This window comes from Carcharodon carcharias, chromosome 23 (genome assembly GCF_017639515.1).
Source record: "Carcharodon carcharias isolate sCarCar2 chromosome 23, sCarCar2.pri, whole genome shotgun sequence".
NCBI lineage: Eukaryota > Metazoa > Chordata > Chondrichthyes > Lamniformes > Lamnidae > Carcharodon > Carcharodon carcharias.
Genome location: NC_054489.1, coordinates 37,394,908 through 37,417,149, shown reverse-complemented (window position 1 = coordinate 37,417,149; position 22,242 = coordinate 37,394,908). Strand labels below are relative to the sequence as shown.

Here is a 22,242-nt window from a genome sequence, read left to right as displayed (position 1 = left end):
CTCCTTTCCTGTGAAATATCTTTCATCATTATAATGTTTAAAAATGACTAATCCCTCCAGCTGTTAGGGATTTGCTTCTTCCCTTATTCTTCAATCTCTCCTAAAGTTTTGTTACATTAGAAGTTTGTTTGCCTTTTGCCCTTTTTCTAATTAAATTTGTTTTTGTTGCCCGTTGAGCTTCCCCACCTTGATTCTCCCAATTCAACTTGCATTTTTCTGAGTTCTGACACTAAAAAGTTTTTATCTTCAGCTTAGTGTCTTCACGTTCCACACATCTTTCCTTCAGTCTCATTCAAATAAAAAGTGACGGTCCTCAAGAATAGATGAGAAATTTGGTCACTGAAGGGAATGGAGAAAGCCAGTACTAGTGTACTGTCTTTTCTGTCTTAAACTCCACGCATTTTATTTGGTTATTAGTAACAGATGACAAATCTACCTGAGTCCAGGAAATCTGGCAGAGATTGCTGTCATCCTCTTATACACCATCCTGTAGTTTTTCAGAAAGACTAAATATTGAGTTTTGCCTTAAAAGCAATACTTTTCTTCTAATAGAAGAATAATGTGAATAATTGGACAATTACTTTATATTTATATGTGTAGGTGTCATATTAAAAGTGAGTACCTTATTTTCAAGTGCATTGTTTCAATTATTTTATCTGTAAATCTAGAGATTAATACCACTGTCTTTGTGTGGAGGTCAACTTTTTGATTTGAGATGAAAGAAAAAGATGGAACTGTGTGGGCTAAGATGACTTTGCTTCACCTGAAGAAGACTTACTGACTAACTTGTGTATCATGACTAACGGCATCCATTAGTGACCCAAGAGACCTGGAGTTAGATCTGCAACTTAGTATTTTAAGGATATACTTAACAAATCCAATTTTTCTGTAGCCTCAAAGACATTGTATGTAGAAAACTAAAACTAATGCCCTCCCCACCCCCCCAGTTCCTTGCCGTAGAAGCCACTTTATAAAGCTTCAGTGAGAACCAGTGAAGCTTAAAGTGCACTTTGGATCTGGCTTCTGAAGCAAAAGAGCTACCTTTGAGGTTACACACTTCATGTGCCATAGGAGGCTATGTTCCTAAATTAACACGTTTCCAGGAAAAGGCAAAAGCAAATAGGATGCTGGAGCTGCTATTGCTTCTTGGCACCTTGGTAATGACACACTGCTGAAAAATCTGCTAGTGGTGTAACCATATTTGATGGCTTTTAAGACAATTGGGCAGTCAGCTTTTAGGTTGAAAGACTCCATAGACAGCACCCTTCAGATGATGAGGCTCTGAAGGATTTACTGATACTTCATTAGGAAGGCTAGAGAGCTTAATCTGAGATAAGTGGTGTGTTGTTTTTCATTTTTGCATGGGATATGGGTATCGTTGGCAGAGCCAGTATTTATTGTCCATCCCTAATTGTTCTTGAAAAGTCGCTGGCTTGAAAGAATTGCAGTCCTTGTGGTGTAGGTACACCCAGAGTGTTGTTAGGGAGAGTGTTCCAGGATTTTAGCTTACTGACAAGGAGCCCCTGTTTTCTCATATGCAATGTGCTTTTAGGCCAGGAAAGTTCAAGTGTTTGATTCCTACTGGTACATAGTTAGTGTTCTTAGTTCTATTAACTCAGACTGTCATCCTGAAAAGTTTGAGCTGCGAACTTTCTCCACAGATAGTATGCCTTAGTGATTGGCAAGTTTTGAGTCTTGAAAATCCAATCTTTCAGATAAATACTTGAGAGCTTCACAGAAAATGGAGATTTAATGTAGAAGGACCCAACTAATAATGCAAGAATTTTCTATTCAGCCTCATATTGGTATGTTGTTACGATTTGGACTTTGCCTGAGAGCACATAACTTGTTCACAACAACAAAGGAATTTCCACAAATAAAGCGATATCCCTTCAGAACTGAAACTTGTAACCATATCTCTGATTAAAAGGTATAAAGGTATTATATGCCAGACATAAGGCACTGTCTTGTCTGCTTAAAAGGATGATGACTATCATCTGGTCAAACAGCATTCTGAAATTAAGACTAAAGGTCAAACCTATTTATGAGCAAGATGGGCTATCTGTCCTATGTCTAGGAGATAAGGAATGAAAGTTAAAAATGTAACTTAAAACATAAGAAAAAGAATGTTTGAAGCAATTTGCTGAGATTTTCGCTTCTACAGGCATTTGAACTGAATGAGATGTGTATGAAGGGTGAAAATCGGACTACGAAAATGTTTGTTTGAAGTAATTATTATTTTTTGAAGCATTTCTCCTATCCAACAGATTTCATTGAACAATTCATTTACCTTCTTTCACACAATTATTTTATGCCAAACAACAGAAGCAGCATGGTGATAGACAGAGCGAAGTGATCCTGCAACCAATGGATCAGTTCTAAGCTCTGCAGTCCTGCCACATACAGTCATGAATGGTTGTGGACAATTAAACAACTCACTGGAGGAAGAGGCTCCACAAATATCCCTATCCTTGATGATGGGGGAGCCCAACACAACAGTGCAAAAGACATTGCTGAAGCATTTGCAACCATCATCAGCCAGAAATGCTGAGTGGATGATGCATCTCAGCCTCCCCCTGAGGTCCCCAACATCACAGATGTCAGTCTTCAGCCAATTTGATTCACTCCAGGTGATATGAAGAAACGGCTGAAGGCACTGAATGCTGCAAAGGCTATAGACACTGACAATATTCTGGCAATAGTACTGAAGACTTGTGCTCGAGAATTTGCACACCCCTAAATAAGCTGCTCCAGTACAGCTGCAACACTGGCATCTACCCGGCAATATGTCCTGTCCACAAAAAGCAGGACAAATCCAACCAGCCAATTACAGCCCTATCAGTCTACTCTCGATCATCAGCAAAGTAATGGAAAATGTTGTCGACAGCGCTATCAAGCGGCACTTACTCAGCAATAACCTGCTCACTGACACCCAGTTTGGGTTCCGCCAGGGCCACTCAGCTCCTGACCTCATTACAGCCTGGGCCAAACATAGACTAAAGAGCTGAACTCCAGAGGTGAGATGAGAGTCATTGACATTGCTTGACTTCAAGGCAGCATTTGACCGAGTGTGGCATCAAGGAACCCTAGCAAAACTGGAGTCAATGGGAATCAGGAAGAAAACTCTCCACCAGTTGGAGACATACCTAGCAGAAAGGAAGATGATTGTGGCTGTTGGAGGGCAGTCATCTCAGTCCCAGGACATTGCTGCAGGAGTTCCTTAGGGTAATGCCTTAGGCCCAACCATCTTTAGCTGCTTCATCAATGACCTTCCTTCCATCATAAGGTCAGAAGTGGAGATGTTTGCTGATTATTGCACAGTGTTCCACATCATTTGCAACTCCTCAGATACTGAAGGAGTCCGTGTCCCTATGCAGCATGACCTACACAATATTCAGGGTTGCGCTGATAAGTGGCAAGTAACACAAGTGCTAGGCAATGACCATCTCCAATAAGAGAGAATCTGACCATCTCCTCTTAACATTCAATAGCATTACCATCGCTGAATACCCCGCTATCTTGGAACAGGTGAGGAGTTACCATTGACTAGAAACTGAACTAGACCAGCCATATAAATACTGTGGCTGCAGGAGCAGGTCAGCAGCTGAGAACTCTGTGGCGAATAACTCACCACCTGACTCCCCAAAGTCTGGCCACCATCTACAAGGCACAAGTCAGGAGTGTGATGGAATACTCCATTTTCCTGGAAGAGTGCAGCTTCAACAACACTCAAGGAGCTCGACACCATCCAGGACAGAGCTGCTTGATTGGCACCCCATTTACCACCTTAAACATTCAATCTCCCTTTCGCTGACAAACAGTACAGCAGTGTGTACTATCTACAAGATGCACTGCAGCAACTCACTAAGGTTCCTTCAACAGCATCTTCCAAATCCATGACCACCTAGAAGGACAAGGGTAGCAGATGCATGGGAATACCACCAGCTTCAAGTTCCCTTCCAAGTGTCACACCATCCTGACTTGGAACTATATCACCTTTCCTTCACTGTTGCTGGGTCAAAATCCTGGAACTCCCTTCCTAACAGTACTGTGGGTGTACCTGCACCACATGGACTGCAGCGGTTCAAGTAGGTGGCTCATCACTATCTTCTCGAGGACAAGTAGGGACAGGCAATAAATGCTGGGCTTGGCAGCAATAGCCATTTCCCATGAAAGAATGAAAAAAATTCCCATTTTTAATCCCCATAAATATGAAACACAAGTAACTAAATTCTCTCAATGATTATACTCAAAAACATTATTTGACCAAAAATATTTTCTTTCACAATGAATTTACTTTAATGTGCTTTACAAGGCTTAACTATAGTTCGATTTACTATATGATTCCTACTAATCATTCTCTCCATTCTCAGTGTCGCACTCAAAAAAACCTCAGGGTCACAATCTACATTAACACACATTGAGGAAATAGGTGTCAATGTCCTGAGTATTTTATCGTCAGTGTCAAAGGCAACATCGGTAGTATCACTCATTACATTTTCAGTGTCTCAGCATTTTCAATGCTTCTTGAAACATTAAATATTTCATGACAGACCACGTTAGAAGTTCTTAACTCTTGAGCCCAAATAAAGAGATTTCTTAGTGATCCTACTCAACTGTTATATTTTGAGGTTTTTCAAGATGTGTTTTGATTTTGTTCCTATAAGAAGAACATTCAGTGGATCAGGTGGCTCACTGAAGGGTGGCAATTGTACTTTACCATTTGCACAACACATTGAAGGTCGCTCTCTTTTTTCACTTCTTTGGACAACATTCACATAACTCTGATCTGCCAATACCATATTCTGGGTCTGACTCATAATTATGATGAGGATCATAGATAAAAGCTTCCTTAAAGAGTCTTGGTCTCTTAATTGCAACACAGGTTCTTCTTGCATTCTGTCACTCTCTGTCAACTTCTTGCTTTTGCCTCTATTTTCCCTTTCTCTAATTGCTATATATTGCTTTCTGTCAACTCTTTGCTCTAGCCCCTTCATCTTCCCTAGCTCTGCGTGGCACCTGTTGCTTTCCCTTACTAATGGGTAGTGTCTCAGAACATATATTTTATTTGTTTCATATACTTAAGGAAAAAAAGCAAATTAAATATGATAGAAAGCCAGGGATTTATTGCAAAAATGTGTTGTATACTTTCTTGGAATGTTTGTTAAAGTTGGTTAAAGTATGTCTGAGTTGCAGTGTCATCAGGGACACAGCATAGGCAGGGCTGTGAGACCCCCTACTAGGAGGCCAAAATTATCCCCCCACCCCTGGTTGGTTAGATGAGTGATTAGGGGTGGTTAGATGACAACTCCTCTATAACATGCCCCTTTGGTATCTTCCCACCAAGTTGGTTGAGATTGGGCTAAGGACCTTTGAGGAGTTTGCCAACAAATGGACAGACATTTTGCTTACATAGGTAAGAACAATACAGAATCTAAAATCAAATGGCAAGTAACTAGATGTTACTGACTGTGTTTAAATTGTTTAAAACTCAAAAATTTTGACTCTTTAGAAGCTCATTCCAATAGTTTCTGGAGCTTAAACTCTGATATGCTGTATCTATAATATTTCTTAGTTGCATCCACTGGAAACATTTAAAACAGGAACTGAAACTCTTTTGAAAACCTTTATCTTCTCAGAACTTCCAAAAATAGCTTTCAATACACAAGATCAAAAACAACATAAAACAGAGAGTATTTGCAGGTGTGTTATTTGGAAACCTGCCTTACATTGTCTGGATCTCAAGTCTGCTAAGATCTGAAATAATTTTAACTAGATTGAGACATCCTTGATATCTTAACCATTAAAGATAGTGGCCCAGATTTTCATGTCAAGATAACGGTGAGACTAACTGCTTTGTGTGCAAATCGCATTGTAGCATCAGGTATAGGCAGATGTGCGATTAATTGCAAGGTTCTGGAAGTCATTGTCTGAGCTGCAGTACCCCACCATTAGCTTTGCATAAATGGTATCTCGTTTGATTCACCATGCAAATGCTTTGTTGCTTTCCTGTATTTGAATATTAGATACCAAGTAAACTCATCACAAAGTTAGAGCTTGTCCATTTCAGTCTAAGTACCCTTTTTAACAACATGTTAAATATTAATGCCAAACAACCTCTGGCACTGAAAATTAACCCCATTCCTTTAGCTTTTTGTTGTTAGGAATTTAAAAATTTCATTTTTTAACTTTGTCTCTCACAATCCAATTTTTCTTTCCGCTTTTTTCTCTTAGTGGCTGATCTAACATTGAATTCATTATTTTCAATTAAACTTGCTGCTTCAGGCAGCTGCACTGTTCATTTCACTATAATTAAATCTGGTTGGTTAAGGAAATTTGGTTGCTTACTCATAGTCCCCAGGTGCCAGGTGTCCTATAGAGGGTCCCACCCTGCTGTTATTTCCCACTTGCTGCAACTTGCCTTGCAAAATGTGAACACTAAGTGGGTACGGGAAATTCTAACTCATGAGGATTGTCTTTCATTGACCAGTTACAGGAATTTTTGGGCTGCTAGTTTCATTCCCTTTTCAGTCTACAAACTTGCACACATCAACATTTCAACAAGGTGGTATTTTTTGATAATTTTTAAATATAGATAATATTGGTGAATTGGTTGGGTAGAGGAACACGAGCAGCCCCTTGAGCCTGTTGCAGTATTTAATTAGTTTGTGGCTGATCTGTATCATAATTTACCCACCTTTGTTTCATATTCTTTAATATCTTTGCCTAATAATCTATCAATCTCATTTTAAAAGTGTTATATTTAAACTAACCTTAACAGCTTTTGGTGAGAGCTTGGTTTCCACTACCCCTTCTGACTGTACTCCCCAAAATCTAGCTGTAATTTTAAGGTAATGCTTCCCTAGATCTCCCCCACCAGAGGAAATAGGTCAGATGGTCGTTGTTTTTCTCTTCTCCTTCACATCAAGCTAAGAGCCCTGCCTCATGTGCAGCTGACTGAAGGCAGTTTTAAGTTCGCATTCTGTTTATGTAAATTAATAATAAAAGTAATAGGCTACAGATTTGTTTGAGACATGATTGAGCCCTGCTTCTGTCACATCTGATGAATTGGGTCTTTGAACATATCGGTATCTTTCTGCCAGTAGCATCTACAGTATCCCCTTAAGTGACTCCTCAGACCTTCATCAATATGCTTTGGTTGTTGAATCTACTAGTCTCCCTTGGTTTCATTATCAGTCAATGTCCCTGACAATGCATTGTCAGTGCGTGATAATCATGTATCTAATAGCAGGAAGTTTCATACCAAAATATTGCTGAGCTTCTTTATTGAAGAATGAGAGTAGTCTAGCAACTTTGTTTCCTTGAATGGTTTGTTTCTGTATGACATCCCTTAGTTTCCTTGTACCAAGGGTCAGTCAAATGATACAAGCAGGAACAGCCAGTCATCTCAGTAATCTCTCCCTGATGGTCAAAGCAAAGCTGGTTTTTGGGCTTTTCTTCGTCTGAGCTTTTTTCTGCATGCAGGATCTATTACTGGTTAAGTGTACAGAGCTTCCCAGAATCTTAATTTGACAATCTGGGAGAACTGACCTGACCAACCCAACTCTGTGGTGCATACTGTCATGATCCTAATGTGAAATAAAACTGGCTTTGTTGGCGTTTGTACCATGACTGTAGCCCATTGGGCTGCAATATTCTAACTTTCCTGATAGGCACAAGACACGTTGCTTGGCTCATGGTGTTAGGGCATCTATATCAGTTTGTTGACTTGAAGTATGAAATTCAGTGGATGAACTCAGAATGGTTCTTGAAAGGTGTCTACAAAATTGAACTGTTCGGCAGGCATCTCATACCTCCTGTGGTTTTAAATCTTATGTTAAACTTCCATCGTACTTAACTGAACCTGTGGTGCTTAAATTCTACCCACTTTTCAAACATTGACTCCATTGAAAGCTAGTGCAGTTTTTAGCTTTTGTACTTAGTGTAGTTTAGAAGGCCTTTTTGTATTTCTAAATATTTTCAATCATGAATGGCCTCGTCCCTGACGGGAACTAACTGACTTTCAGGTGGTCCGGCCATTATCACATATTGCTTTCTTAATGTCACCATTAGCACCTCATTTAGTCAGTACCACCACCATTAACAACTCTTTGACCTTTGTTTATGACACCTTTTGCCATCTCCCCTTTGCCTCTATCTATCACTGGCCTTCTATCCAGCTTCACTGGTTCCACCCCCATTAATCAGTATATATTTCACCACATCCCTACCTCCCTTTAGATCTGAAGGAGAGTCATATGGACATGAAATGTTATCTCTGTCTCCCTCTCCACAGATGCTGTCAGACCTGCTGAGTTTTTCCAGCATTTTTTGCTTTCATTTCAGATTTCCAGCATCCGCAGTATTTTGCCTTTATTATAGAAAAAGCTAAGCTGCTGTATTTAATGTTTGCAAATCTCATGGCATGTTTTTTTTCTGTCACAGGCGGTTTGCTGCTCAGATTTCTTGCACTGCTGCCCTGAAAATACCACCTGTGATCTCGTGCGTTCAATCTGTCGTAGTGGTTTGAGTAGAGTTCCCTGGGTGAAGAAAGTTCCAGCGATTCATACCGAGACTACCATGGTAACTTTGTGATGGTTCAAACTATTGTGTCCTGTGCTGTAATTTCAACATTAGAAAGTTTATCCAATAATTCTATCTACAAATGTATATATAATTAATTTTTCAACCTACGACTGTCTTTTCAAATATTGGCAAGTTTATACCTGTAAAATGTTTTCACCTCCATTATTTTTCTTTCTGTTTCTACTGAGGTTACTTCTTGATTTTCCATGCTAGCTTTAGATTATTTTCATTTTTAAGTATTTGCATTTCTCCTGTGGCTTCTATATTCAGGAGTTGTCTGACCATTTTTGTATGTGATTCATGCTATGGTGCAATTCTATTAATACTTTGAGTTGCCCATCCTTGATATGCAAAAGTGATTGATGAATGTTGGTCAGAAATTGACCACTGCCAAGTCTGATGGAATGTTACATACAAATGTCTATGTGCTTTACTATATAGTCACATATATGTTGAGTACCACAAGAAGATTGACTGATTTCCTAGGTTGTGTGGCTCTGTGCTGCATTTTCCCATTGGGCCATATTTTTTTTTAAATCTTAACATTGAAAGTCAATTTTCCAAACTCCAGGTGGTCTTCTGGACTGATGAATAGTGAGTAATTGCACCTGAGATTACCACAAACTACCCAAAAAAAACTAATTTTGTTTCTGTTTAGTTGGGATTGTGCAGACGTAGACTGCTCATGTCGGGGGAAAGAAGTGCAGAAACAGCATTGCCATGGGAGATTTTACTGTTCTAAATACCAGTTACGTAGGAACCAATCTTCTGCTGCCACAACAGATGTGCTTAGAAAATTATTGTAATAAATCAGATTGGTGCTAGGGCAATTATATCCAGTGAGTTGTCATGAACAGAGTTTTAATCTGGGTTAAATTCACTTCTGAAGGTACACAATGAGCCTCATGACCTAGGAGGTGCTTTGTTCAAAGCTTTAGCTGCACTTTCATCTTGTTAAGCAAAATCTACTACCATATTAAGAAACGAGATGATTCTAAAGGTGAGTGGCCTAAGTAGCGTAGTTTTGTATTGGGCCCACAGGGATTCTATTAGCAGATCATGACTAACTGGGAATTGATCTATACAGTAACCAAGAATGGGTAATCACTTCAGGTTCACATGTTTTTATTTAATTCTAGTGGGAAGAAGCAAAAGCCACCCCCCTGGTTCAAGCAGGAACACCCAATGCAGTGACTGAGAACATGTGTCTGGATAATACTGAATGTCCCCCTGAATACACTTGTATGCCTACTTCAAAAGGTTTTTATGGTTGCTGCCCACTTACTGAGGTATAATAACACATTTTAATTTTAGCAGTAGCTTTCTCATGACTTCCATAAAGTGTTTTAATTGTAAACAGTGCAAATGGTATGTAATAATAAAAATATTAGACTGGTTATACCATATGATATAAAATTTAAATAATTTTTCATAAACAAAGGTTTAATATAAATAGATGAAACTCAACAAACCTGTTCACATTGAAGAGCACTTCTTTATCCCAAGTGTATAGAATCCTAATTTTCAATAATTCAGTGTAAACTTCTCTGTTCATTAACTTGTATCGTCAGAATGCTATAAAAACATTCCTCTATTTTCACTGGTTTCTGGTTTCAGGCAACTATTTGCAAGGATTGGGAGCATTGCTGCCCAAAAGGGTACGAATGTGACCTGAACGAAGCCAAATGTAAAAGAACTGGAGTTAAGGAAGAAAAGTTGCCATTGGTTTCTGGAGTAGGAAACTTGCATACTGCTGAGAGTGAGCTTTGTGGGAACATGTCCTGCTCTGGGGGATACACTTGTTGCACATCTAAGAACTTTGGTTGGGGTTGCTGTCCTATGAAAGATGTAAGTCCTGAGTAAAGTTATCATTTTATGGACTATCTTTGTAAACTATTTCAGCATTGCTACAACTATTAGGTACTGTCAAGTGGGTGAAACTATATATTGGTGCACAGTGATGAGTCAGATCTTCGTTATAATTTTATTACCCTTGCATTGCAAATTTTTAGGTGTGCTATAGTCACTTTCTATTCAGTTTCTCCAGCGAGGGATCTCAGCATCTAAATTTTATGACAGTTGACTCTCTTCCCTCTTTCTAAATGTGTAATAATGCAACCTAGAGGTGTACCAATAATACTTCTGTGTTTTTAGACTGGATATTTGTGCCTATCACAAGTGTACCATTTTATTCTCTGAGTCGGATTAAACAAATGCTTAGCTAGGCAAGGCTTGATATGAATTATTAAACTGCTTTTTTCCACAGTGAGTGAATGTAGAGTGACAGTTATCAGATTCCCGTGCTTCAATCAAACCAACTTCTCTCTCTGTGTAATGATACAAAATAGAGCACACCATATTTTTCCCCCCAAAATTGGTTGACTTAAGATACCTTTTAACTTTATCTCTTTATTTCAAAAATCTGACTGCTAATGCTTTTCTGGCCTCAAGGAAATTGGGGCTTGTTTCCTGATCCTTTTTTTTTGTTCTCTCCCTGACCTTTTCAGGGGTTGGCTAGAAGTGTTGCTACTCAAACCTACCTTGCTCGCTCCCTCCCTCCCTTTGAAACTAGGTTAGTGCAGAGCACCACTGAAATGGACCTTGTATTTCCTAATATTGTGAATATTTGGGAGCTCTTGGGCGAAATGATGATTCTCCGATTATCTCCTTTGACCTGTGTAACAACATCAATGACTGAGCATAATGCTCTTGCTCCAAATGGCTACAATCTGTGCAAATCCAATTTGGTTTTTTTTAAAGTGACACTTAGGCTACTGGGAGGAGTTACTTCTAACACCCCCAAATCTTTTCTGTAGAAAAATGGTCAAAAAGTCCCAAAAGATGCCACCTCATTATGCTCCAGGGTGTAAGTGCAGTTCAGCTATATGAAAAGTAGCTCAATCAATTAGTGTTGGTGGGTTATATGCTACTGCATGTAATGGCACTCTGGTCTCCCTACAACTTGAAGCAGGAATGTAGTACCCCTGGAGTTCAGAGGAAACTTAAGTGCACAGTTTGTGTGGCCTGTACACAATTTAAATCTACCTACCAGTGAGAGCATAGTAGACCAAGAAAGGGGTTGACTTATCTAGTATATGGGATAATTTATTTTAAATGCACTGTGATAGTCTTGTAGCTCCTGCGTAGTCTCCAGCTGTTACAGCAGTACCTTAGGCCTCAATCTCTGTTGCCTTACAGAGCAACAGGAAACCCAATAAGCACTGAAACGATCGATCACTACTGACATTACAGCTGCTTCTGTTTCAAGGACAAGATTTAAAGGCTGACAGAAGGATTTATTTTGTGATCACCAGCGTGAAATAGCAGAAATAGATCAAATAGACCTTTTACTAAGGAACTGGAGTGTGTTCACTTGACTTTTAACATCACAATGAATCCTTGAGCACCAATTCTAAAAGTACTGCTGCTGTAAGCATGGCACATATCCAGAAATAATAGTTGTGCTATTTTAGTTAAGTTGATGGAACTGTGGGTTCAGACAAAGTTCAGGATCACCTTAAAGGGTCAACACTGCTAAACTTCAATGAGTTGGAAAAAAAAAGTTCAAACCAAAATATTTAAAGCAAAGTCAAATCACAAAATCTCTGTTTTCCAGCCCTTAAGTTATTCATTTGATTTGGTTCTGAGGGAATACTGACTGAGCAGAGGTTTCCAGAGTAGATAGTTTAGTTATCACAAACTGAGAAAGGCCTAGGTAAAAGTTGGCTCTATAGCCCAAAATATTGCTTCCATCATGTCCATAACACGTGCCAGCACTGGATACTGGCATCCTCTGTTCACGTTATCTTTCAGTATCTCAGTTTTGGGGTGGATTAAGGAAATTTATTTTAGGTGATCACATCTATCTTAAACTTTGCATGCTTGCTGAAAATTTACCACAAAGCACCATTCTGTTTGCAGGCTGTATGCTGTGATGACAATTATTGCTGTCCAAAAGATTTCAAATGCGATAAAGTACAAAAAACCTGCATCAAACCCATTGGTAAGCAGAATGCATATTAAGTGAATATAAGCCTAATCTGACAAATATTTAGATTGTAGTGATGAAAATAATTGCTTTTTTCTCATTCTGTCACCACTCTCATCTTTATTTTCTATCAAGGACAAGAAAAAGTTTGGAAGGGGTACTGTTAGTTATAAATATTCATTTTTTGTAGCTCCTTCCAATTGGCTAAAATGGCAGGAAGTTAAATTAATTTTTGATACAGAAATAGTTTAGACTTGTGCTTTAAATTTTAATAAGTATCACTTTACTAACTGGCTTTAAATTCACTGGTGAATACTGGATAATGGTTCTGTTTGGTTGGCATCCTTCCATCTGCAGTTGATGATGTGAATGTAGCCTGAACACTTTGGTGAGGTCAGATGAGATCACCTGTATGTATGATGGCTGATCAAGCCAATTCTGGAAGACTCAGTGTGCCACAAGTGCCACATGTGTTGTCCCTCATTGATGGCGCAGGATGATCTCTGTTGATGCCTTGTTTGCAGCGTTGACGTATGCTTTGGAGCTTCTGAAACCACATATCATTGTGGTGGCGAACTCCTGGCCACAGCTGGCACCACCATTTCCATCGATCGCCAGCTAGAATTTCCCACTTGTTGTGATTGATATTGAGGATTTTTGCGTCTCTGGACAGTATCCTTGAATCAGAGCTTTGGGTGCCCTGCTGGTCTCTTGGCACAGGTTACTTCACCGTATTGTACGTCCTTGGGGATTCAGCCATCTTCCATCCTGTGCACATGCCCAAGCCAGTGAAGCCTTTTTTGCTTGATTAGTGTTAGCATGCTTAGCATATTTACCCTAGAAAGGGCTGTTTATTGGTGACTTTATCTTTTCATGTGATGCCAAGCATACATCATAGACACCAGAGATGGAATTATTGAGCCTTTGTTCTTGGTAGATATAAGTTATCCAGGTTTCGCTGCCATATAGCAATGTGCTGAGTATACAGGCCTTGTAGATCAGCATCTTGGTCCTGCGGGATAATAATCCTATACTTGCTGTATTTGAAGGTTTGAGTTAGGATCCAAGCTCCCTGTGTACATGCTAGATTAGCACAAACATAATTTGCAAATTGTCATTTTGGTGAGTTCTTTCTTGTGTCTAAATTTTCAAAATGCTGAATTAGAAAATCTAAGTAATTGAAAATGACAGGAAGCAACAAAAGGGACATTGATAAGATGAGTGAAAATGGACAAAAAAGTGGCAGTTGGGATTCAATTGCCAATAAGCGAAGTGACATGTTTTTAAAATAAGTAACAATTATACTTTGGAAAGGGAGAAAGTTGGATAATGTAACAGAGTAGATGAGTTCAGGCTTACAAGGCATTAATTTTGTAAATGCTGCTTTTAATGTAATTTTAAAAAAGTTAATGTGATGCTGGGTTTTAAAGCAAGAGCTATAGAATGTAAAGTTGCGACATAATTAATGTAGAAAAAAGGCTTAGCTACATCACGGTTGGAGTACTTTGCACTTTTGGTCTTCATTATGGGTGACAGCATTGAGGCACTAATGTGGATGCTGCCTGCTATGAGGCAACTCAAATGGGAAGAAAAATTTTGTTCTTAAAAAATAAAAATTCACAATTTTTTCAGAGGGGATTAAGGGATGATTTGATAGAGGTGTTTAAAGTTATGAAGGGACGGGACAGAATACATTGTTTTTGGTTATAGAGAGGTCTAAGTTGCCACAATATAAGATTAAAGGCAGGAGATTTAGGAAGCGTTTTTTAAAAAGTGTTGTGAAGCTTTGGAGTGCATTTGCTAGGGTTAGTTAACATTTCAGAACTGGTTAGATAAATGGTTGAAGAGAAAGGGAAATAGAGGGATATGGGAGCAACTGCATCCCTTGGAGATCAAACTCCAGTGTGGTTTGGATGAATGGCCTGTCCACATTTCTTTTTTGTAGCCCTATGCAAACCAGAATTGTAGAGTTCATTGCTTATATCATCTAGCCAACATAACTGTAGGGGACAACAGCTTGTGCAATAGTTCAGCAAGCTGGTCATAGGATTTGACAAATTTGTTGAAAAGCAACTATTACAGAAGTGCAGAGTACCTCAAGTTAATTGGAAGAACCAGTTCATGAACCTGAGTAATGGGGTCAGCTGTGTGCCCACCGACCTGTCAACTACCTATTGAGGCCATTGGGAAACTAATCTAAATCATTAATGGACCTGTCCGTCCAACTTTAAGGTTGGCAGGCAGGCCAGGAGCCCTGTCAGGCTTAAGAAAAAGTATGAAACCTCATCCACGGACAGGATGAGGTTTCATGAGGGTATTTAAATTTTTAATAAAGGTTTCAGTTAAAGTTATGGACATGTCCCAGCTCATGTGACAATATGAGAGGACATGTCAGGGAAATTTTTCTATCATTTTTATTGCAAGTTTTAGCTGGAGCTGATTTCCCTGAGGTGCCACTTAGCCTCAGGGAGATCAGTGCACTCTTTTGTGCACATGCACGAAAGAGTGCACTCTTGTCTGAGGGAATCCCCCCTCCCCCGCCTGCACAGGGAGTGCATAGCGCTTCCAGGTGGATGTCACGCTGGGCAGCCTTAATTGGCCTGCCCACGTAAAATGGCCCCACCCCATACCCCATGGTGGGAAAATTTTGCCCCCTGAAGATTTTAGTATCTGGCTGCCAGTTTATGAAGAACCGAGCTTTAATTTGAATATTAGATGACAAGGAAGACTGCAATGAGATCTAATTCCTGATGTTCTATTTGTGTTCCCTTGTGTAGTAAGTTGCTTGGAATCTTGAGCAACACCTAGCATCTCTTAAGAACTGGGCTAAGTTTTGAAACTCATAGCCCTTTACTGAGCAGAACAAGCAATTAATATGTTCAGTTTCATAGTCAGCTGATCAATCTTGCACTGGGAGTTTCTTTGATGTGCCTCATTCTCAAAGACTGAAATGGCACAGCCTTCGGGCTTAAGTGACCAGTGTGTCGTATCACAGATTACTTAATTATGTTTTTTTCTAATCTGAGTGAGCAAGATGACAATTTGGTTGGGAGTGGGGTGCGGGACAGCAGTGTAGTTGTGGATGGAAGGGGAAGAGGCTTTTTCTTTTTAGAAAAAATTGTTTCAGACTGGCAACTCTAGCTAAATGTGAGACATCCTTTATGATGGGAGGTTAGAAAAGTTTGGGACTATTCTTCTTTGAACAGAGATAACCTCATGACCTCAAGATTATGTCTCAACTTTACATTCCATTGCTCTTGCTATAAGATCCAACATTGCATTAGCTTTTTTAAAATTACATTAAAGCAGTACCTTGCAAAGTTAATGCCTTGTAAGCCTGAACTTATCTACTCTTCCTCTCTTTAATGAAAGTTTTCAAAATAATAGATTTTGATAGAGAAAAGCTGCTCCTTTTGGTGAGTGGATCAATAGTTAGTGATCATAGATTTAAAATTATTGACAAAAGATCCAGATTGGAGATAAGAAATCTTTTCACTTCAAGTTTTCGGGTCTGAAACGCTCTACCCGAAAAGATGGTGGAAATTGATTCCATAAGTAATTTTAAAAAGCAGTTGGACAGTATTTAAGAATGAGGAATTTAATCAGGATTATGTGAACAAAAAAGTGATTTGTGTGGGAGTAAGCACAATTGCTCTCTCAATGAGTCAGCTCAGGTATGGTGGATTCAATGGCTTCCTGCTGTGCCGTAAAATTTCTATAATAACAGGACCAAACACAGACTGGACTTTGTCCACTATCTGTTACTTTCTGATAATCACCACAATCTGCCACTTAAAAACGTTAGTAAAACTAAATTCCATTGTCTTTCCTCAGAGGGTCACTTGAGTCACAAGTAACAATCCTGGTCATGACCTGTGTACTTTTGAGGTGCAATGGTGCAAAATAACCATGCTGCTGAGACTGAAATAAGATTTGTTGTTCACAGATCAGAATGTAAAAGCAATTATTTGCCCAGATCGGGCATCCGAGTGCCCAGATGGCTCAACATGTTGTTTACTTCCGGATCAGCAATGGGGGTGCTGCCCTTTGCAAAAGGTATAGTTTGGCATTTTAATTCAATGCACATACGTGATAGTGTAGTAGCTATGGCACTTTGCTAGCAATCCAGAGGTTGTAAGTTCAAATCCAGTGATGATGAATTGTGAAGCTTAATTCAATAAATTTACTAATTTTTGGGCTAGATATTATAAAACCTCAATTAATTAGGAAAGGGAATTTGCCATCCCTCCCCATTCTGGCCCACATGTAACTTTATTTGGTTGACTCTTCGTGCAAACAGTTGCCATTCTCAGTAAATGTAGCCTTTTCAGCACCGTCTGTGTCTCAAGAGAGACATTCTAAAGGAAAACAATAGAAAAACCTGTTAGAAAGTTTGTTTTCTGATTTGCTATTAATTATTTTGATATTTTTCTTTACATGCTTTGATTTCAATGATTCGTAACAGGGAGAAGTGAGATAGGATTACAGTGCATAGTTGTGCTGTGGCTTCAATGATGTGATGTGTGGACATTTAATATCTCAAAGGTTAATGTTAAAAGCTGCAGAGGCAACCAACTTTAGGTACAAAACTAACTATAGAATAGATTTGCACATGAATGTAGGTTATTTATCAGCTCCCTTTTTTGATTAGTAAATATTCATTTCGTGCTGACAACATAGAATGAGCTCTTGTACCTGTTGCTTAATCACTTCTTATATAGGCTGTGTGCTGTGAGGACCGTCTGCACTGCTGCCCTTCCGAAACCAAGTGTGACCTGAAGCAGTCCAAGTGTGTGTCTCAGTTTGGTATGATGGAAATGTGGAAAAAGTTCCCAGCTCACAAGCGATTTACAATGAAGAATACTAAAGGTATTGCAAATTTTCTTTTACTAGGTAACCTACACTCTAATTAATAGAAGGATTAATCTATATTAATGAATTTAAGAGTTCGCCTCACACTGGGACCTAAAAACTACTGCTCAGACTGAAGAAACTGGATGATTCTTGGGATGAGAATTTAAAAATCAAATTTCTTCTGATTGTTGTTTTTGTACCTTAATATGTTATGTCACTTCACTAAATTGAAGACATATTCAGCTAAGCAAAGGATAATTCATCTATTGAGTTTGAAAGGTACCTTTTTTCTTTTCCATTGAGCTTGAAGTCAGTCTAAGTATTAAAGAGAACAGAAAATGCTGGAAAAACTCAGCAGTTTGGTAGCATTTGTGAAATGGGAAACAGAGTTAGTGTTTAGAGTCCGTAAGACAACTTTATAGCTCTAAAGTAGAGTCATACGGACTCAGAACATTAATTGTTTCTCTGTCCACAGATACTGTCACACCTGCTGAGTTTTTCCAGCATTTTCTGTTTTTATTTCAGGTTTTCAACATCTGCAAATTTTTGCTTTTATTGAAACATTAAAAAGATCTGCTTTTCACTTCTGAGGGCCTGTGGCGAACTGAGCACTCTTGCATTTCTGAGACATTGACATTTTGTAAGTGTATCCTAGCTTTGTGAGTTCTGGGAAAATGCATGCCTATACAAAATAATTTCTTTTTGCCCTCCCTTCCTTTCCGTCTACCCCCCACCACAAAACTCACCAGCCACCCTGTAGTTTACATATGTCCTAACTTGGACTGCTGGAATATATTTCCATATTCCTCATGGGAGATCAACACAGTCCATTTGAGATTCTTTCTATCTCTCACACACAAGCGCGCACATGCTCGCTCTCTCTCTCTCTCTCTCTCCCTCCCTCTCTCCCTCCCTCTCTCCCTCCCTCTCTCCCTCCCTCTCTCCCTCCCTCTCTCCCTCCCTCCCTCCCTTCCTCTCTCCCTTCCTCCCTCCCGCCCTCCCTCTCTCTCTCTCTCTCCCTCTCTCTCTCTCCCCCTCCCTCTCTCCCCCTCCCTCTCTCCCCCTCCCCCTCCCTCTCTCCCCCTCCCCCTCCCTCTCTCCCCCTCCCCCTCCCTCTCTCCCCCTCCCCCTCCCTCTCTCCCCCTCCCTCTCTCCCCCTCCCTCCCTCCCTCTCTCCCTCTCTCCCCCTCCCTCTCTCCCCCTCCCTCTCTCCCCCTCCCCCTCTCCCCCTCCCTCTCTCCCCCTCCCTCTCTCCCCCTCCCTCTCTCCCCCTCCCTCTCCCCCCCTCCCTCACTCCCCCTCCCTCTCTCCCCCTCCCTCTCTCCCCCTCCCTCCCTCTCTCCCCCTCCCTCTCTCCCCCTCCCTCCCTCTCTCCCCCTCCCTCTCTCCCCCTCCCTCTCTCCCCCTCCCTCCCACTCTCCCCCTCCCTCCCTCTCTCCCCCTCCCTCTCTCCCCCTCCCTCTCTCCCCCTCCCCCTCCCTCTCTCCCCCTCCCCCTCCCTCTCTCCCCCTCCCCCTCCCTCTCTCCCCCTCCCCCTCCCTCTCTCCCCCTCCCTCTCTCCCCCTCCCTCTCTCCCCCTCCCTCTCTCCCCCTCCCTCTCTCCCCCTCCCCCTCCCTCTCTCCCCCTCCCTCCCTCCCCCTCCCTCCCTCTCTCCCTCTCTCCCCTCCCTCTCTCCCCCTCCCTCTCTCCCCCCTCCCTCTCTCCCCCCTCCTTCTCTCCCCCCCGCTCCCTCTCCCTCTCTCCCCCCCGCTCCCCCTCCCTCTCTCCCCCCGCTCCCCCTCCCTCTCTCCCCCCGCTCCCCCTCCCTCTCTCCCCTCCCACTCTCCCCTCCCTCCCTCTCTCCCCCTCCCTCTCTCCCCCTCCCTCTCTCCCCCTCCCTCTCTCCCCCTCCCTCTCTCCCCCTCCCTCCCTCTCTCCCCCTCCCTCCCTCCCCCTCCCTCCCTCCCTCTCTCCCTCTCTCCCCCTCCCTCTCTCCCCCTCCCTCTCTCCCCCTCCCTCTCTCCCCCTCCCTCTCTCCCCCTCTCCCTCTCCCCCTCCCCCTCCCCCTCTCCCCCTCCCTCTCTCCCCCTCCCCCTCCCTCTCTCCCCCTCCCCCTCCCTCTCTCCCCCTCCCTCTCTCCCCCTCCCTCTCTCCCCCTCCCTCTCTCCCCCTCCCTCTCTCCCCCTCCCTCTCTCCCCCTCCCTCCCTCTCTCCCCCTCCCTCCCTCTCTCCCCCTCCCTCTCTCCCCCTCCCTCTCTCCCCCTCCCTCTCTCCCCCTCCCCCTCCCTCTCGCCCGCTCCCCCTCCCTCTCTCCCCCTCCCCCTCCCTCTCTCCCCCTCCCTCTCTCCCCCTCCCCCTCCCTCTCTCCCCCTCCCTCTCTCCCCCTCCCTCTCTCCCCCTCCCTCCCTCCCTCTCTCCCCCTCCCTCTCTCCCCCTCCCTCTCTCCCCCTCCCTCTCTCCCCCTCTCCCTCTCCCCCTCCCCCTCTCCCCCTCCCTCTCTCCCCCTCCCTCTCTCCCCCTCCCCCTCCCTCTCTCCCCCTCCCCCTCCCTCTCTCCCCCTCCCTCTCTCCCCCTCCCTCTCTCCCCCTCCCTCTCTCCCCCTCCCTCTCTCCCCCTCCCTCTCTCCCCCTCCCTCTCTCCCCCTCCCTCTCTCCCCCTCCCTCTCTCCCCCTCCCTCTCTCCCCCTCCCTCTCTCCCCCTCCCTCTCTCTCTCTCTCTCCCCCTCCCTCTCTCCCCCTCCCTCTCTCCCCCTCCCTCTCTCCCCCTCCCTCTCTCTCTCTCCCTGAGAGGCTGTGGTCAAAAGGGCATGCACACTCCCCATGTCTCTGCATTCATCTATTCTGGATAGCAGTCCAAGGGACTAGAGAGATCATGCCCCTTGATTCTTAGACTCAGCCCAGCTATTGTTGGGCTTACCGATTAGAGATCTTATTGCAGAACGATTGTAAGCCAGTGCAGCTCTTGTTGCAAACAGCGAGGAGCTACACTTCTGTTCTTCACCACATACCGCCTCCACAACCACTGACGAAGTACAGCTGTACCCATAATGAACAGGTGTGGCAAGTGCTTGAGCAATATATGACAGAATAAATAATACATGGCCCTTGTTTTGGGCTCTGGACCAGGCAATCTGCAACCCTGTCTTGGAAATCTACTTTATCCAGCCATCCATAACACACCCTCAGTGAAAGGTAAAGGAAAGGTTATAGAGGTGTTAGGAATGCTGTTCGATTGGACTAACTGCAAAATACAACTCTGAGATCCGTTGCTCAGCCAAGCCTTGCAATTCTCCATTACAAAATAAAACCTGTACGTCACCACCATGGATCTCAGCTTAGTCTTAACTGCACCAGTGATCCCAATTTATTAGACATTTCTCTTGTAATACCATGTGATCGTGCATAGCAACTTAAATGTACATGACTTTTTTTATAAGCAGTCCTCTTGACCACATACCAAATGTCAGTTGGTGGTTTATTACGTTACGAACTTACAACAAAGACCACCTGGTCCACCGAGCCTGTGCCTGCCTTTGGAAAATATCTAACGTAAATGTCTGATCTCCGAAGATAATCCAGCTATCTCCATGAGATCTTGGTAACTGGGGTCACTAACTCCCATTAACACTGTGTTCTTTAGCTTGATATGTTTACTGTAGGAACTTGGCCAACTGAACACTTGCAAAGGACTGGGATTGACCACCTGTGTGGCATCTTAATAGAGCAAAACTACCTGTATTTCCTCTGGTGGGGGAGGCCAGAACAAGGGGGTTAGAGGTGGGTTAGAGGGTGATGCCAAAACCGCTAGTTCCCACAAAACTCTTATGTCCAATGCAGTTGGTAAAGTGGAGTTATTTAAAAAATCCCAGAGGGAAACTTTAAACAACTGTCATAACCAATAATTTTAAGTGTTATGTTTGAGATGCAACCCTAAACTCAGGGATCAGACCACTAGTTCTTGAGGTTTTACATTAAACTAAATGAAACATTTTATTAATTTACACAGGTTAAGATATATGTACACATGGCTACAAATTACTATTATCATAATTCTAACAAATTCCCAAACTAGTCTCCATTAAGGCAACAGCAACCCATAGACTTAACCAAAACACCAGGCAAAGCATTTTCACCTTACAAATTCAAAAATGTGGTTCTTTGCACTGTGGAGCCAGTTGGAGGCTTGCATCTGCCTTTTGACCTTACATTTCCTCTACCTGCACACCCAGAAACTACTAAAGCAATACCTACCACTACTGATTGAATTCAAATTCTCGTAGTCTCACCAGTCTCTTTGAACTTTACCTTTTAACAATTAAATTCAGTGTACCAATTTTATTAGTAATATAAACATACTGCTTGGTAGCTTTTAGAAAGGCATCAAGTTTTCACCCCACTTCTTGAATGCGCTATTCAAAATGCAAATGCACGCTATCTCTCTTGCATATCAAAACTAGTACATATCAAAGCACCCAGGCTGGCTGGCTTTAATCCAATTAAGGCACCTCTGCAGAGTAAACCTCTGTTTTAAAAGAAAAATATTTTCCAAAATATTATATACATTAATAGCTTCTTCACAAAACATAATGGGGAGCTGAAGCATGCCCCAAAAAGCTGTTGAAGCTAGATTAATCAAAAACTTCAAATAAGCTCGATAGATTTTTGTGTGACCAAGGTATTGATTCACTACTGCAAACATTTTTTTTAAACTTCTGTGCCTTTTCCACCTCCAATAACGATTTAGGTACTCATGAGCTTCATTGTCACTGACTGTTCTAAACTCCAGTGGATATAAGCCTACCCCCTCCAATCTTTCCTCATAAGACAAGCTGTCC

At 41.9% G+C, this 22,242-nt stretch overlaps 1 protein-coding gene across 6 annotated transcripts in view; it reads left to right on the top strand.

The window, feature by feature from the left end:
- grnb (granulin b) overlaps positions 1 to 22,242 on the top strand; it is an 87,393-nt gene that overhangs the window by 36,262 nt on the left and 28,889 nt on the right. For all 6 annotated transcript variants that reach the window (XM_041173409.1, XM_041173406.1, XM_041173408.1 and 3 more), the window contains exons 3-8: positions 8,446 to 8,583; positions 9,726 to 9,875; positions 10,204 to 10,434; positions 12,508 to 12,589; positions 16,521 to 16,630; positions 17,296 to 17,443. In XM_041173409.1, the coding sequence (XP_041029343.1) occupies positions 8,446 to 8,583; positions 9,726 to 9,875; positions 10,204 to 10,434; positions 12,508 to 12,589; positions 16,521 to 16,630; positions 17,296 to 17,443 (859 nt within the window). The remainder of the gene's footprint in view (positions 1 to 8,445; positions 8,584 to 9,725; positions 9,876 to 10,203; positions 10,435 to 12,507; positions 12,590 to 16,520; positions 16,631 to 17,295; positions 17,444 to 22,242) is intronic.